We start from the raw sequence: 17158 nt of genomic DNA on the forward strand, positions 1-17158 counted from the left end.
CCGTCTGTGCAGGCGACTGGCTCGAAATATACTGTACGCAATGCTGTGGAGAAGCCCTTTTATGTGTACAAATGATGAAGCAGCTGGTGTTCCTGACTTGACACTGAACATCAGCTTTCCAGAATATAGTGCGAGCAACGCGTATGATGCTTCACATGATCTCCGCTTGGAGCTATGGAAGAAGGCCGACGATGATCGTCAGATCCACATGATGAGTAGCGGGTCTGACAGCGCCTGCCAGATCAGTGACAGCTCCACTGTAAGAAACAGCTCCACTGTAGACGTAGAGCTACATGTAGCTGCAGCAGAAAAGAAGAGGCAAGGAGATCAAGTGGCGGGCGCCTCCACGGACCTCTGCTTGGCATACCCCACCTCAGCCAATATCTCGGCCAAGGAAGCACAGTACGACCTAGATATGGCGCAGGATCTGGCAAGTGCTTCCGCAGTACGTCTCACGAGAAGCCACTCAATCTCGCATTCACGCTTGGAAACCATAGTTGATACACAAATTACAAAGAAGATGCGGTACCCTCTCTTTCGTCAGCCTTTCTCCCCAGGAAGCTCCAATTATATGCTCTCCACGAATCCTGTAAGCTCGACTTCTGGCTTAGCTTGGCAAAATCAGCTATCTAGACCTGCAACAAGCAAGGCCCCGGTAGTGGCCGATCCCCTGATCTTTTTTGCAAGCTGCAGCTCAAAGGCAGATCAGATCATGGAGACGTCCGTCAATAGAAATTCGATCAGCACATCAGATGCTGCTCTGTTAAATCTCACCGCTGCAGCTGCGGCGTACTCACCTAGCTGCAGTAGAATGGCGCCCGTACAGCAGTTGCAGGCTTCTCAAAGCAGTCTGGTCATGCGGCCGTCGAAGCAGTTGGGCGTCCAAAGGAAGCAGCCCATCCCCAAGAGAAGCGTGAGGGCACCCCGGATGCGCTGGACCAGCCGTCTCCACGAACACTTTGTGCACGCAGTGGAGGCACTCGGTGGACGCGAGAGTACTTACGCTTATTCTTTTATTAATCTTGTTTGAACAAAAGGGATTAAACCCTCGCAGCTAGCTCACCTAACTTACATCTACGCTTGGTAGTAAAGTTGAAATTATGGTTGTACATAACCACTGCATTTCTTTTTTTTAAAATCAAATAAAAGGCAGCTTATATTAAGAAATTAGAAACAGCTCATTAACACAATTCAGGAGATGATGATGTTGAGAGAAACAGTAATCACCAAGGATATTTTGCTTGTGACAGTTCTCTATCTTATTTAACTATAACCATTGCATTTCGTTTCTTTAGTTACGTACATCATTAATTACAATAAGCCTTAAAATAGCAGTATTGAATTGATTCTCTTATAATGTCTATCCTTGTAGCCTTTGAAGATGAATATTCTTCTTCTTGACATGCTTGCATGTTTCTGTTGATGTTAAAAGGAGCAACACCCAAGTCAGTGCTGGAGCTCATGAATATCAAGGACTTAACATTGGCTCATGTGAAGAGCCACCTACAGGTACCTGAATATTCTATCCACAATCTTGAATAGCCCGCTTTCAAGTCACAAAGGCGTCTATACGTATGAGAGTAATTTCTCTGTTCATGATCTTCTTTTCTCATGTCAACAGTTACTCTGGTCCTCTAGGTTGCCCTGATATTGGGATTATGTCGGGTGTTGTTCCTCTAACTGTGCAGCTGTATAGGAGTATAAAGATGACTGGTCACATGTCGAACATTAGCGGTAAATCATGTAAACACTCTACTACAACTTAACACATCGACAGTTCAACTCGTGTGTAGTTGTTGTATATGTTCGTGGATGTTGCCAAATATCTATGTGTGAAGGGTGCGTATATCTTAATTGATACAACATATTGATTTTACAGACATATTCCATACTAGTGCAAACAATTTGAGCATACAAGCATCGAATGAGTGCCTAGCTAGCCTCCATGACAAGATCTTCCCCAATTATACTATGAACTCTCCATCGAATCTTAACCTCAATGTGGGAGACACACGGGAATTGCTTGGGCTCTCCAAAAACCAACCCCACCAAAACGGCATGCCAACTAGCATCTGGAGCAATTATATGAGGTATTCCTGAAACCAATTCACCATTACTGATTTGTAATATGTATGGTCTTCATGCACGTGAGAAATGTAAGAAAATAGGGTGTGCAAGTACCTCATATCTGAGGAGCACACCATAGAGATGAGAGAATGGTGTAAAAAATACTCTAATGTCATTCCCCCTTTCTAAAACTGAGCAGTGGTTTGTGAGGGAATATGTAAAGATGCATGAATGCTATCATGTGTACAAGTATACATGCATGTATTCCATGTGTCAGCCTGGATCCAATGAGGGTGATGATGTCGGGAAGCCATCAACAGTGGCTTTGTCTTCATGTGCAGTGGAGGGCACATCTTTGGCGTGTCAGTGGAGACATGAGGTATCATGTATTTCCCCCCATTTGTTGAAAGTGGACGAATGTAACGGTGATCAAGCTACATTCCTTTGAATGGCACTCAGGAGATCAACATAGAGAGTTAGAGCAGAATAGAAAGCACCAATGGAAAAGGTGCTAGATTCAGCAAGGATGATCCCATTGGTATGAGCGGCTAACTCTACGAACATGCAACAATGGCTCCAACTGAATGGAGGAGTGGGCACATAGAATGCTTGAGTTGACAGGAGTTGGAATCACCAACAATAGAGCCTGTAGAGGCTAGCTGTAAGTCATGCCAGGAAGAAAGGCCATGTAAGGGCTGAGCTGCATGAGGAACATCGATGTAGACCTGATCCATAATGATGGGCACAATAGAGGTGTCTTGAGGGGTCTTTGTACGGGCTCACCCATTTGAATGTAGAGGATGTGCATTTGAAGCATGACAAAAAAAACCCCCTTAGGGTTGTGATTTGTTGAAGCAACCAGAGGTCCCCCTTTGGTGGGGGAAATGAGGGCAACAAAGGCAAGTAGTGGTTCCGTTTTAGTGGGGAGATTGAGGGTAGAAAAGGTATATTGAGGCCCATTGTTGTAGTACAAGAGGATGAGAGCATAGCCACGTCCACAACTGTGCTACAACAAAGGAAATTTGGGATTTTAAATTTTCCTAGCATGGCTATACACGTGGCTATTTGTGCAGCTAGGGGCATGCGGTTGCAACCGCACAGTAGTTGCATGTATAGCCTCACCCATAGCTTCGCGTAGCTATAACCTCGCCCATAGCATAGCCACTTGTATAGCTTCTTCCATAGCCTCATCCATAGCCACGTGTATAGCCTCGTATATAGCTATGCTGCAATCTATAACAAAAAGAAATGGGGACATAATGGGAGAGATGTGGGGACACATCTCTCCCATTATGTCCCCATTTTTTCTCATATATAAAATGTGCATTTAGCCAAGGAAGAAGAGATACAAGACCGCCAAAAGGTAATCTAGGACTTAAAGGAAGAACTTGAGGAAGCTCAAAAAGAGAAAAGGGCTTCAACAGATGAGGATTAGGCTTTAGCTAGAAAGCTTAAAGGAAACGTGTGGCTCTAGAGAAAGAGATCTCAACTAAACTCAAGGCAATTGATGAGAAACAAGAGCGTTTGGCCTTTGAGCAAGAGTGAAGGGCCAAAGAAGTGGATATTATGGAAGAGATCCACAATCTTAATATTCAATCACTAATCGATAGCAAACGTGCGACCCACTTCTACGGGTACAAAGAAAGATTCCAACAATGCGAGTACGGAGAAAGATTCCATAAGTACAAGAACCACAACAAAAGAGCAATCAAGCCAAATTGCAAAGCCAAGGCCATTCAACCAATGGGAACGGGCTTACAAGAAGCAATGAATAGATAGAAAGAGAGGGCGAAAGACAAAGGGGGGTCCATTGACACATGGACCACCATAACCCCAAATTGGCACTAAATGTTAGTCGAACAATTGGACTGGTTAAGTGTAGATCCAAATCTCTTGGCAAGTAGATAATTGATTGGATAATGATGATTGGGTAAAGGTGATTGGATAATTGAAAGGCGAGAGTGATGGAATAGTTTGTTGATTCGAAACGATCAATGTCCAACGCTATAAACAACCTTGTTTGATTCTTGTTGGGAGACGATACCCAATTATACCTTCTACATTCACCTAGAATCCATTCTCTTTTAAAGATGTAAGTTTGGTATTCAAAAGTCTGATCATTTATTTATCCCGAGTCTATGAAGGTTTTGAGCTTGTACATAGCATTATGCATTAAGTTGACATAAGCTATGTGTAGCTCTATGCGTAGTTATGCATAAGCATTATGCATTAAGCTTATGTATAATCTCTATGCATAGAGATCTATGCATTAAGCTTATACATAGACTTATGTATTAGGCTCATACATTAAGCTCTATGCATTAAGCTCATACATAAGCTCTATGCATAGGATTATGCATTAAGATCATGCATAAGATCAATATAATGCATAGATCTTATGCATTAATCTCTATACATAGGCTTATGCATTAAGCTCATGCATAAGCTCAATATAATGCATAGGGCTCATGCATAAGTTCAATATAATGCATAGAGCTTATGCACTAAGCTGTATGCATAATCTCATGTATAAACTCTATGCATTGAGCTTATGCATTAAGCTTATGATGTATGGCTTATGCTTATTGTATAGGCTTATGCATAAGCAATGAGCATAATGCACAAGATCTATGCATAAGCTTTATGCATATGCATATGATGTAAAGCTTATGTACAAGCCTAATGCACAAGCTATGCATAGGATTATGCATAAGAGCCTATGCATAGGCATAATGCACAAGCAACACCCAACCATTTGAAAATACAACCGGTCATGAGTTGTAGTTTTGAGAGACCAAAAAAATCCTTTAAAAACAATCCAAATCTAGCACCAAAAGAATCTTTGACATGCCCAATAAAGTAGAACTTTAAAAAGAGACTTTTTTGCTTAACTTAAAACATACTTGCAAGTGATTCATTCGCTAAATTAAAAATTTGCCAAATTTTTCACTATTTGATGTCTAAGTACAAGCCTATCAGCTACAAAATCTTAGAATATTTCAAACAAAAAAACATGACACAAAAGTTGCATTAGAGACTCACAACAAAGAGCTTCACTTTGAATACAAAATTATTGCTATCGTTACTAGAAAGCAAAATATAACTACTTTTACCTCACAACTTCAATGTCATATTAAATTAATCTTCATTGAATTAAAAAACAAGTCTAATTACGAGACAATTCCTATAAATGCTTCAATAGTGACAACATTTGACCAATTTTTTGAACCAATCTCAAAACGAAAGCTCCTCAAAAAGATTTGTGATGCTAGTTTTGAATACAAACAAACGTTGTTTAAAACATTCCCAAAACCTAGAAATCCTTGAACACCCCCAATGAGGATTTAAATACCAAAAATTGTTTGAAACTACAAGTGTCTAAATCTATTCTAGCACAGGAAATTCCTCCTCTTCATCACTAACTTCTTCATCAGTTTGCTCACGTCCTACAATGAGTGGTGTTGACTCCGTAAGAGGAATATCAATATCCACAGTATGTGGATCTTCATAAGGCTTAAGATCTGCAAACTGCATTTCATCATTAGGTCCAAAGGGAGGCTGAGGTTCTCCAGACGCATCCACCACTCTTGGGTTTGCTGCCATGTTTTTCATTCCAACCTCTTGAAACTCATCTGACAATTCTTTCATTGCAGTGACTCATTGTTGAATAAAACCAACTTGAACTGGATCTAGCTCAACAGCAATAACATTCCTTCCCTTTTTAAGAGCACTAATAGTGGTTGTTCCTAAGGAAAAAGAATCAACATGGTAAAGCTCACTTAAATGAGCAATATAAAATATGTAAAAAGTTAAGGTTACATGATTACCTGTCCCCGCAAAAAGATCCATGATCCACTCTCCTTTTAAAGATAGAAGCTCAATTAAATCCATCATCAAAAGTTGTGGTTTTTGATAAGGATTCATGATCTCATGAATTTGAATCACCAAAAAGATCCCTAAGCTTTCGACACACGCCTGGTCTATCAAAGACAAGAATTAAATAGACTAAAAAACAAAGAATAGTTCTCAACGTATTCTAAAATACACAAAGATAAGAAGTTTTATGAACTACGCGTACAGTAGAATACATACAAACTAGACTAGACAAACTTCATGTATATTAGAATACATGCAAACTAGAGTTGACTAGACCTCTACGTATTCCAATATATGAGCTGGAAAGACATGACTCAAACAAACTTAAAAAAGAATAACAGTTCTCTACATATTCCAGAATACACAAAGATAAGAAATTTTTTTAACACTAATGAAAAAAAGGTAAAGAGAAAGACATCCATACCCGTTTGCGTAATCATTGCATCTTTAAACTCTTGCTGGGTAGAAACAGGATTCATCTCTTTAAGCCAAAAATCTGCAGAGAAAACTCAAACTGCAAGAAACTTCCCTTTGTTGTTGTCTACCAGATGATGAATGATCCCACGAGATATACTTTCTTTGACTTCAACAATGCGACCATAAGTTAAATACTTTGTATTTTTACAGTAGTCTCCTTTTTCTTTAGCAATAGAAAGGAAAGGTGTGTTTGGATCAACGATTGTCTTGTGCTTACCTACCATGCCAAAGTAAATTGTCCAAGCAAATCCTTCTCGTGCTTTACCTCTTGCACTACTCTAAAGAGTTGTCGCTTCGATGCTTGAAGACTTTTTCTGCTGATGTTGAGTTAAAGGTGTGCTTCCTTGATGATGGAGGAAGTCCATAAGTAGCTAAAATCATTCTGCTTGATGGTGGTTGATCTTGTAACTCTGGAAACTGGTGAGCTACTAAAAGTTATCTTCTTGGCTCACTTGGACGCCTATCAGGGTTTGGAAGAGTCACAGTCACTCGAGGTGCATGAAAGTGAGGACTAATTGGAGCAGGTTGAGATCGGGAAGGTGTCAAGACTCCTGAACGTCCTGAGCCACCCACAGGGACAGATGTAGTTGCTTGATTACTTTTCTTTTGCTTCTTAGAAGTTCGAGCATCACGTATTGGTGAGGCCATCTTAATCCTAGACAAGATAATAAAAAATCATTATCTCATTTAAGATAAACAAACAGAGACAAAATCATATTTCTCATGAAAAAATATGATTTGTTAAGTGAAACAACATTTAAGATTAGCAAACGTGTATGTAGGGCAAACAAACATGAAAGACAAAAAGTGAAAGAGAACAAATAGACATAGAGAGAAAGAGAGAGAGATAGAGAGTGTAACAAACGAGAAAGACAAAAAGTGAAAGAGAACAAATAGACATAGAGAGAAAGAGAGAGAGAGAGAGAGAGTGTTAACCTCCATGCAAGAGATGAATAGATCAAACCCAAAACAATTAGGACCCTTTTTATCACCAAAGTACTTACAGGACCTCTTTCTTGAACACAATATGAGAAAAATTTACCCCCAAAATCTATTTTCTGCTACGTTGCTCTGATGGAGATTCTGACTGCTCTGTTGGCTTCAAAAGGGGGGTAAAACATCAGGACACCTGGTCCAAATACTCCCGGGTCGCTCCTCCTCCGTTTTTTATGTTAAGACTATAGTTTGCTGTTTTTTAGTCGCGCGCGCGCGACACGAACTCGAGAGCTTTTGCTTTCTTTGCATGTCTTCTAAAATTAGATAAAAAGCAAATCCTTTTTGCATGAAGGTCTATTCTAATGGTTTACATTGAGTTTGGGTTATTGTAGAACACATGGCAGGGCAACAAAATTCTCTCTCAAGCTTGTTTTGCTCTTTTCAAGTGCCTGTATCCATACTCACTCCTAAAAGTCTGAGCCAATCTATTAGTGATGATGATATTACAAGCCCACTATTTGCTAATTTATCAAATTTTGATACTGATGTTCCAGTTTCTCCATCATTAGTTCAGCCTATTCGTGTGGAGACATTCGCTCCCTTGAGAAGAAAAGACAAGTTTTTGCATCGCAATGCATTGAGAGAGGCATGTAGGATGTAGTGTTGTAAAAAAATTGCTTGAGGACACTTGGATTCAGAAAAATTAAGCAAGAACGTGAAAACTTCTTTGCTTTAAAACATGCTCAATAGAATACAGCATTACATGGTTTTTTATTAAGGTCTGGAGAGAGAAGATAAAATATACAGTTTCCGGCATGATTGTGTGTCGAAAGTATTTTGTTTAAGCAATCAGCAGATGCAAAAGATCTTAAAGCGGTTGCAACGGGTGGAAGAAGATTCACGGTACTCATTTAGTACACGTGACACTCCTCAGCTGTGTTCAAGAGCTGGATGGAACGATTTGTCACTTACAATGGTGAGCGCATGCCAAATTCAAAATTCACCCATTTGCCTGATAATTTTACAAAGGGAGAAGTTTACAACCTCTACGTGGAAATGTTGAAAGGAAGGAACATGTCATTTCTTTCATTAACTTCATTTCTTAGAGTTTGGAGACAATATTTTGCTGATCTGAAAATTCCCAAGAAAAATAGAATGGGGGTTTGTCAAATTTGTGCAAAGCTCAAAGCCAAAAGAGATGTTGCAAAGACATTTGAAGAAAAACGTATGTTTGATTTGTGTTTTTTGTACGTTTTAATTTATGAATGAGAATTCCAAGTGGTATAATTTAAACTAGCTTTACATTGTTTTGAGTTTTTCAGGTCCTATTCTACAAGCACTTAAAGCTCATCGAGAACAACAAAGCACAGAGCGTCAAAAGCTAGCAAAGCATCGAAAGAAGTGCCTTGAGCAGAAAGAAATGTTTTTGGGATTAGTCATAGATGGAATGGATCAAAAGAAGACGTTGATACCCCATTTTATACGTGCTCCAAAGAATTTGAAGGAAGAGAATTTCATACAACTACATGTTGTTGGAGCCCTCATCTTTACTGGCATCATGACGTCGAAAGTTTTTATAAACTTTCAAAATTTACACAACGACCCTAACTTGACCATCACCATAATTCAGAAAATAGTAAGTGAATGGTAAGGAGAATTACTTGGCACACTTTATGTGCAGCTAGATAATACGGCAAGGGAAAACAAAAATCAAATAGTGCTTGCTTATTTGAGTATGTTGGTGCAGCAGAAAGTTTTCAAAAAGATCAAACTTGGATTTTTGTTGGTGGGTCACAGTCATGATCAAATTGATCAGATGTTTAGCAGGTTTTCAGTCAAACTTGCTAGGAAAAGTGCATTTGACCTTCCAGAGGTGTGCACAATTCTTAAAGAAGCTTATGATCCTGCGCCAAAAATTCATGTTTTGAAATGCACCTATGATTTTAGAGAGTTTGTAACAGGTGGAGATTTTGCAAGCCCTGCATTTGCTCAGCTTAATGACCATAGTTTCCAACATCAATTCAAAATAAAAGAAAAAGAAGATGAAACACGTTTGTGGTGTAAGAAGTACTCTAACTTAGAGGCATGGCATCCTCGGGATGGTTTGAAGTTTTTACTCAGTGTCCTAGAATGACAAATTCTTCAGGCAGCAAAAATGCTTTTGGCATCAAGCATTGGAGTAGCAAAAGCTCAAAAAGAAAAGCGAGCCATCAATTATCAGCAATGTTTGATAGAAATTTAAGAGACCACACAATCAGCACATGTGTATTTTCCAGCTTGCTCACTTGGATGGTGGAATACATCTTTTCATGAGCAAGAAATCTTGATTGAGGAAGTTCAAAGCCCTTTCTTTGGAGGGTACAAGAACTTGAAGACCGTGATGCAACAAACATAATTGCCTAAAGAATTGCAAATATTGGTGCATGGGGAGACTCGCGAAGCATATGTTGGTGCTAGAAGGACTAGTCAACGATGGCAAGAGAAGGAAATGTGGGGAAAAAATATTGAGGAGCTCATTGTAGGTGTAATGATTGCAGTGTTAGTAACAGATGATGAAAGCGGATATCCTTTTTGGTTGAAAGGTACTTAAAGTCCTTGAGGAAAATGGAAAAGTAAGCTCAATTGAGGTCCACTGGTACAAGGTCAATGGAGATGATGCATTATCAGGAAAATATTATCCAGAGATGATTCGAGTAAATAAAAAGGGAAAGAAAGCACATCGTAGTCAACGTCGCGTGGATAGCCTAAGCATGGAGGATATGGAAGTTCTTGTTTATGGTTTTACCTTGAAAAAGTTGGGTCATCTACGAGAACAAACCAAAAAAATTCTTCTGGAGAAAGTCAAAGATTCAATACGAGAGACATAAGACCTCTCATTGTAACCAATTTTGTGGACATTATTATTTTATTGCAAATTGAGTATTTTTTTCTCAAAAAATGTGTGATTTTATGAGCAACTCTGTCATCTTTCAAAGTATTAAAGTGTAAAACTTGCACTTTTTAACAGTTTTTTGAGCTTTTTAGAAGCTCGTGCTCTTTTTGGTTTAAAAAATAGTATTTTTTGAGATATTTTAGCATTTTCAAAAAAGGGTTGTATTTTTGATGGTTTAGTTGTACTTTTAAATGGCTAGACGTTAATCTCTATGCATTAGCTTTATGCATACATGCATAGATTGTGATTATGCATAAACTTAATGGATATTGTGCATAAGAATGTATGCATTTGCTCTATGCTCTATGCATAGGCTTAACGCATTAAGCTCTATGCATAAGATTAATGTATAGACCTTATGTATATGCTATATGTATTAAGCTCTATGCATTAAGTTCTATGCATAAAGCTTATCCATTAAGCTCATGCATAAGCTCTATGCATAGGCTCTCTACATTAAGCTCATGTAGAAGCTCTATTCATAAGCTTAATGTATAGACCTTATGCCTATGCTCTATGTATTAAGCTCATGCATAGGCTCTATTCATAGGCTATATACATAAGTTTAATGTATAGATCTTATGCATAATCTTAATGTATGATCTTATGCATTAAGCTCATGCATAATTTCTATGCATAGACTCATGCATTAATCTCTATGCATAACGCTCAATGCATAGAGCTAATTCATTAAGCTCTATGCATTAATCTTAGGCATAAGCATAATGTAATTCTCCTTGCATTATAAGCTTGAGGACTTGTAAGGTTTATACTTTGATTCTCCACCCAACCATATCCCAAATGGATCCTAAACTCATGGTTATATAGGCCTAAATGGTGCATGAGCTTCGAACTTCAATCCCTTGACCTAGAAGGGACGCTAATCATGCCTTTTCATTAGCCGGTGTCTCTTCAACTACACCTAGAAGGGGGCACACTCTTTTGTGTCTCTTGGGCTTCCATTATGCACCATTTACTTTCCCTTTTACTTTAACTTTTATTCCTATTAAGCATTGATTAGGTATTTCCTATTTAAAATCCCCTAAACCTTATTTATATGCAAACCTAGCTTTTATATATAAATAATCGTTCCTAGTCTTACCTTTTAGTGTTTCTTGTCAGTCTCATAATATTTCTTTCTCCACATCAGAATGAGGGTTTAGCAATAGCAACACTTTTATAACTAGAAGGGTACGGAGATGTCGGCCCTATATCGCTACTAAACATGCTGCTACTTTTGCTAATAGGTTCGCTGCTCAGTAACGCTATTTCGCTGCTCAGCAGCGCTATTTCACAGTTGTGAGCAGCGAGAGTACTGTATAATAAATCAAAACTGGGGTAGACTGGAGAGTCTGCACATGACTCCCTAGTCTGCCCCAACTCTTTTTTTTCTAAGGTAGACACAGTAAAACTAACATAACTTCACATCATCATGGACAAGTCTAATGTAAAACTTGTCAATACCAAAAAGAAAAGACATTTGCAAACCATGGTTTTAGGAATGTCAAAATTCAATTACAATACTTAGCGGAATTACATAAGTGTATGTTTCCAGGAAAACTCATATAAAGCTTAATAAAACCTATGGAGCTAGGGGCTATCTAGATATCATGTTGTGTGATTGGTATTGTTCCTCTTGCAGCTCCATCCCCTTCGCTTTTCACATTTCCATTGCTACCAGCATGGACATTTTCACCACCGTTTCTAGTTACATGATCCTAAAACACAATCAGACGAACACAAGTGGGAATTAGTTTTACAAAAACAAAGAGGTTTAGGGTTTAGGAATGCACTTACTTACCATGCTTACCAAGCATCTCCTCCAGTAATAACAATATATTCTTCATCTTGCACCCTATCAAATAGAGCTTGCAAACCCCGTTGTAATGCAAAATCATATTCATCTTGTGTAGGGGAGCGGTCCACTCCTTTCAAGCTAAAGACATACAAACAAATGAACATTTTAGAAAGTTGTTATTTAAGATAACCTTCTTTAATTAAAAGATAAGAGACAATTTGAGGCTAATATATACTTATAAATATTGTTGGGATATCGACTCCTCTCACGTGTAATATCACGCCTTAAGTTATTTGCCATCTATTTAAGAAAAAACATAAATACTTAACTCTTATGCATAGGAAGCTACCGGCATGCTACCATGCGTTGGTTGCTATCGGCATGCATAGGAAGCTACCAGCATGCATTGGTTGCTACCGGCTTCCATAGGTTGCTACCGGCATACATTGGTTGATATCGGCATGCATAGGTTGCTACCTCCATGCATAGGATGCTACCGGCATGCATAGGATGCTATCGAAATGCGTTGGTTGCTATCGGCATGCATAGGAAGCTACGGACATGCATTGGATGCTACCGACATGCATTGGATGCTACCGACATGTGTTGGTTGCTACCGGCATGCATTGGAAGCTACTGGCTTCCATAGGTTGCTATCGGCATCCATAGGTTGCTATCGGCATGCATAGGTTGCTACCAGCTTCTTGCGTAGGAAGCTACCGGCATGCATAGGTTGCTACCAGCTTCTTGCATAGGAAGCTACCGGCATGCATTGGTTGCTACCAGCATGTGTTGGAAACTTTCGGCATGCGTTGGAAGCTACCGGCACGCATTACCGGCATGCGTAGGAATCTACCGGTATGCATAGGAATCTATTGACATGTTTAGGAAGCTGCCTCCATGCATAGGTTGCTACCGGCTTCCATATGTTGCTACCCACATGCATAAATTGCTACCTTCATGCGTAGGTTGCTACCAGCATGCGTAGGAAGCTACCGGCATGCGTAGGAAGCTATAGGCATGCGTAGGAAGCTACCGGCATGCATTGGATGCTACTCGCATGCATTGGTTGCTACCGGCTCCCATCATAGGTAGCTACCGGCGGCATGCATAGAGCACTGAGCATGGGAAAATAAACAAACCCTATAACATGTAAAAGTATAAGAGAAGAAACATACAAGAAAGAGATCTCTTACCTTGTGTGGCTTGTATGTGTTGAAAACCTACAAAATCAAACCAAAATAACAAAAAAATGTATTAATAACAAACCCTAATCTTAAAAGCCCTAAAACTTACAAACCCTATAAATATGTAAAAGCATGAAAGAAGAAACATACAAGAGAAAGAGATCTCTTGTAAGGCTTGTATGTGTTGAAAACCTATAAAATTAAACCAAGTTAAGGAAAAAAAAGTATTAAGAAATATCAAGATCTCTTACCATATGAAGCGTTAATGGAGAGCTCTTAATTAGGGAAAAAGAATAAGGGAAAAAGAAGAAAAGAAAAACTTAAAAGAGAGAAAAGAGAAAGGAAATACTCAAAAGATAGCTTTCATGGTGGAAAGCTTGTTTGCATAGGAGATAAATGAAAATAGTAGACATACCTTGGTTGAGCTTGAGGAGGATAGGGTAGGAGAGGTAGAAGTGATGACAAGGCAAAAACCTACAAAAAATACTCAGAGTACAAGTTTATTATATTCAAAAGATTGAAATACGCGGCAGGAAAAGAAGCGGGATATTTTTACAGTATAGCAAGGTTTCTTCGCTACTATAGACGCTACTAAAGTAGCACTGGTGGGGCAACGATATTGCTCTACTAAAAGCGTTGCTTAGCAGTGATAGATCGCTATTGAGCATCTTGAAAACCCCCACCAGTGCTGCTAAGTAGCACTGGTGGGGCAACGATATTGCTCTACTAAAAGTGTTGCTTAGCAGTGATAGATCGCTACTGAGCATCTTGAAAACCCCCGATATTTTCCTTCCAAAAACGCTGCTACGCTCCCGATGTGTTGTAGTGTCCCTTGAAAGAAAAACTTTAATTCTCAAAAACAAACTCAGAAAACCTTTTTCTTTAGTATAGCGACTCTTTCCCAAGTTGATCCTTGTAGGGTACCTTGTAGCCTACACTTTCAAATTTTTTAAGTATTGTATAAGGACCATAATACCTTGGACGTAACTTTGGAACTTTGGAACTTTTTAACGTTTTCGACTTATATAAAACTTATACATAGGCCAAGTCACCTTCCTCAAAGCTAATTGGTCTTCCTTTACCTTTGTCATAACAAATGGCACAATCTTGTGCTCTTTTAATATTGATTTTTGCAATGCTTAAATTCTTTGCATGTCTTTGAGAAAGTCTACAAAAATTGTTTTGCTTGTAATAAACATATGCTTGAAGCATATCTTCTAGGACTTGGTGAACACTTTTCATGTGTCTATCGCTTTGTGGATGTTCAAACGTACTCATACTAAGTTTGGTGACCAAGTTTTTAAACAATTCTTTCCAAAAATGTCATGTAAACTTTGCATCTCAATCATTTACTATATTCGCTGGCAATCCATACAATCTGATAGATGATGGATAAACATTCTAGCCTATTCTGGTGTTTGTACTTCTTTTTTAGTTGGTAAAAATTGTACAAACATGGTTAACCTATCTACTACTACCCACACTGAATCATGCCCATTATGAAATACATAAAAATACTTTCCCACTTACTCTCAGGTATTTCTAGTGGTTGTAATATTCCACCTACTTTTAGGCACTCAATTTTATTGACTTGGCATATAGGGAATTTTATAACATAATTCTGGATGTCCTTCTTTAAACCTACCCAATAAAACTATCTTTTAACAAGTGCATAGGTCTTAGAAATTCTCGAGTGTCCCGTACTTGGATTGTCATGACATCCTAGTAAAATATTCTCACGAATATTTTCTTCTTTAGGTACATAAATGCGACCTTTATATAACAAGTACCCATTATCAATGTAAAATTTTTTCCAATGACATTTTTCACGTATTGACTCTTCTTTATGTGATTCCTTTGAACCACTATCTTTTTTAAGTGACACCCTTATATCATTGTAGCTGTATTTTCTTTACTCTAGCTATCTTTTTTAATCAAGTAGTTCCAAACTACTTGATATCTAGGGCCATTAGCACATTTTCCTTTTAAGTGAGCCAGTAACTCACTTCTTAGTTGAGTAAAACTCAATTCATTTATCGTGGGTGCTTGATTTAGAGCATCTGCCACCATGACGTTAAACTTTCCTTTTCTATATCTGATTTTAAAATCAAACTCTTGTAGGATTTCAGCCCATCTGGTCTTCCTAGCTCTTAACTCCTTTTGAGTATTTAATCATTTAAGACTTTCATGGTCCAACAATACTTAAAATTCACACCATACAAATAATGATGCCTCCTTCTAAGAGCATGCATAGTTGCAAATAGTTCTTTTTCATAAGTTAAATAGTTACTTTGAGCTTTGTTCAATTTTTCACTTTTAAGTAATTTAGATTTTTTAACAAATAATTTATTTTTTCTCAATAATTGAAATAATTTTCTAAGGTGGTCAAAATGTTCTTGTTCATTTTGACTAAAGACTAATATATTATCAATAAAAATCACCATAGATTTCCTTAAATAAGGATGAAGTATAGTGTTCATCATGGTCATAAAAGTATCAGGAGCATTAGTTAGACCAAAAGGTATAATTAAAAACTCATAGTGCCTAAAATATATCCTAAATGCTATTTTGGCACATCTTCAATTGTAAGTCTTACTTAATGAGATCCATACCTTAAATCTATCTTACTAAAATATTTAGTAGCTTTGAGTTGATCAAATAACTCATCTATCTTGGAAATAAAAAATTCATTTTTTATTGTGATTGCATTTAATCCACGATAATCTATACAAAATATTTTATCCTAGGTATATTTTTTCTTTAATTCTATGCAAAACATCAAGTTTTATGGAAAAGTTGATGTTTTGCATAAAATCGATGTAAAACATCAACTTTTTCATAAAACTTAATGTTTTGCATCAACTCGATGTAAAACATCGAGTTGTGTGGAAAAGTTGATGTTTTGCATCAACTCGATGATGCAAAACACCAACTTTTCCACACAACTCGATGTTGTGCATCGAGTTGATAACTTTTCCACACAACTCGATGTTTTGTATCAAAGTTGATGCAAAACATCAAATTTTCCACACAACTCGATGTTTTGCATCAAAGTTGATGCAAAACATCAACTCTACCATAAAACTTGATGTTTTGTATCAAGTTTCAGATGCTCCGGAGAAAAACGTTAGAGGATCGGAGGTTGATTTTCACAAACAGACTTTTTTAGCAATTCCGTTTGCACTAGCATGATCAAACGACCTATTCCATAAATTTTGAGTATGAACATAAATATGTTTTGATGGGATTTGTAGACAAGACAAAGCAACTTGCTGATGCAGTAAGCTGCTTTGTGACGTCTGCAAATCGCATCGAAACATAATTGTGTTGATACTCAAAATTTATGGAATCAGTCGTTTGAGCATGCCATCGCGGACGGAATCACTAAAATAGGCCGTTTGTGAAGATTGATCTTCGATCCTCCGGAGCATCTGAAACTTCATGCAAAACATCAAGTTTTGTGGTTGAGTTGATATTTTGCATCAACTTTGATGCAAAACATTGAGTTGTGTGGAAAAGTTGATGTTTTGCATCAACTTTGATACAAAACATCGAGTTGTGTGGAAAAGCTGATGTTTTGCATCAACTCGATGCAAAATATCAGCTTTTCCACACAACTCGATGTTTTGCATCGAGTTGATGCAAAACATCAAGTTTTATGAAAAAGTTGATGTTCTACATCGATTTTATGCAAAACATCAACTTTTCCATAAAACTTGATGTTTTGCATCAAAGTTGATGTAAAACATCAAGATTTGTGGGAAGTTGATGTTTTGTATAATGTTGATACAAAACATCAAGTATTGTAAAAAAGTTGATCTTTTGCATGAAAATTAATATTTTGAATATAAAGTTAATGTTTTACATTAACTTGATGCAAAATAT

The 17158-nt window shown here is 37.8% G+C and overlaps 1 protein-coding gene across 1 annotated transcript in view; it reads left to right on the forward strand.

Annotated features, from left to right (window-relative positions):
* Nucleotides 1–17158, forward strand: part of LOC147621990 (uncharacterized) — a 35563-nt gene that overhangs the window by 4705 nt on the left and 13700 nt on the right. Inside the window, exons 2-4 of the mRNA XM_086823530.1 lie at nucleotides 13–995; nucleotides 1433–1509; nucleotides 1689–1743. Coding sequence (XP_086679656.1) covers nucleotides 13–995; nucleotides 1433–1509; nucleotides 1689–1743 — 1115 coding nt within the window. The remainder of the gene's footprint in view (nucleotides 1–12; nucleotides 996–1432; nucleotides 1510–1688; nucleotides 1744–17158) is intronic.

This window comes from Cibotium barometz, chromosome 29 (assembly GCF_041138505.1).
Source record: "Cibotium barometz isolate CiBa-2024 chromosome 29, ASM4113850v1, whole genome shotgun sequence".
Taxonomy (NCBI): domain Eukaryota; kingdom Viridiplantae; phylum Streptophyta; class Polypodiopsida; order Cyatheales; family Cibotiaceae; genus Cibotium; species Cibotium barometz.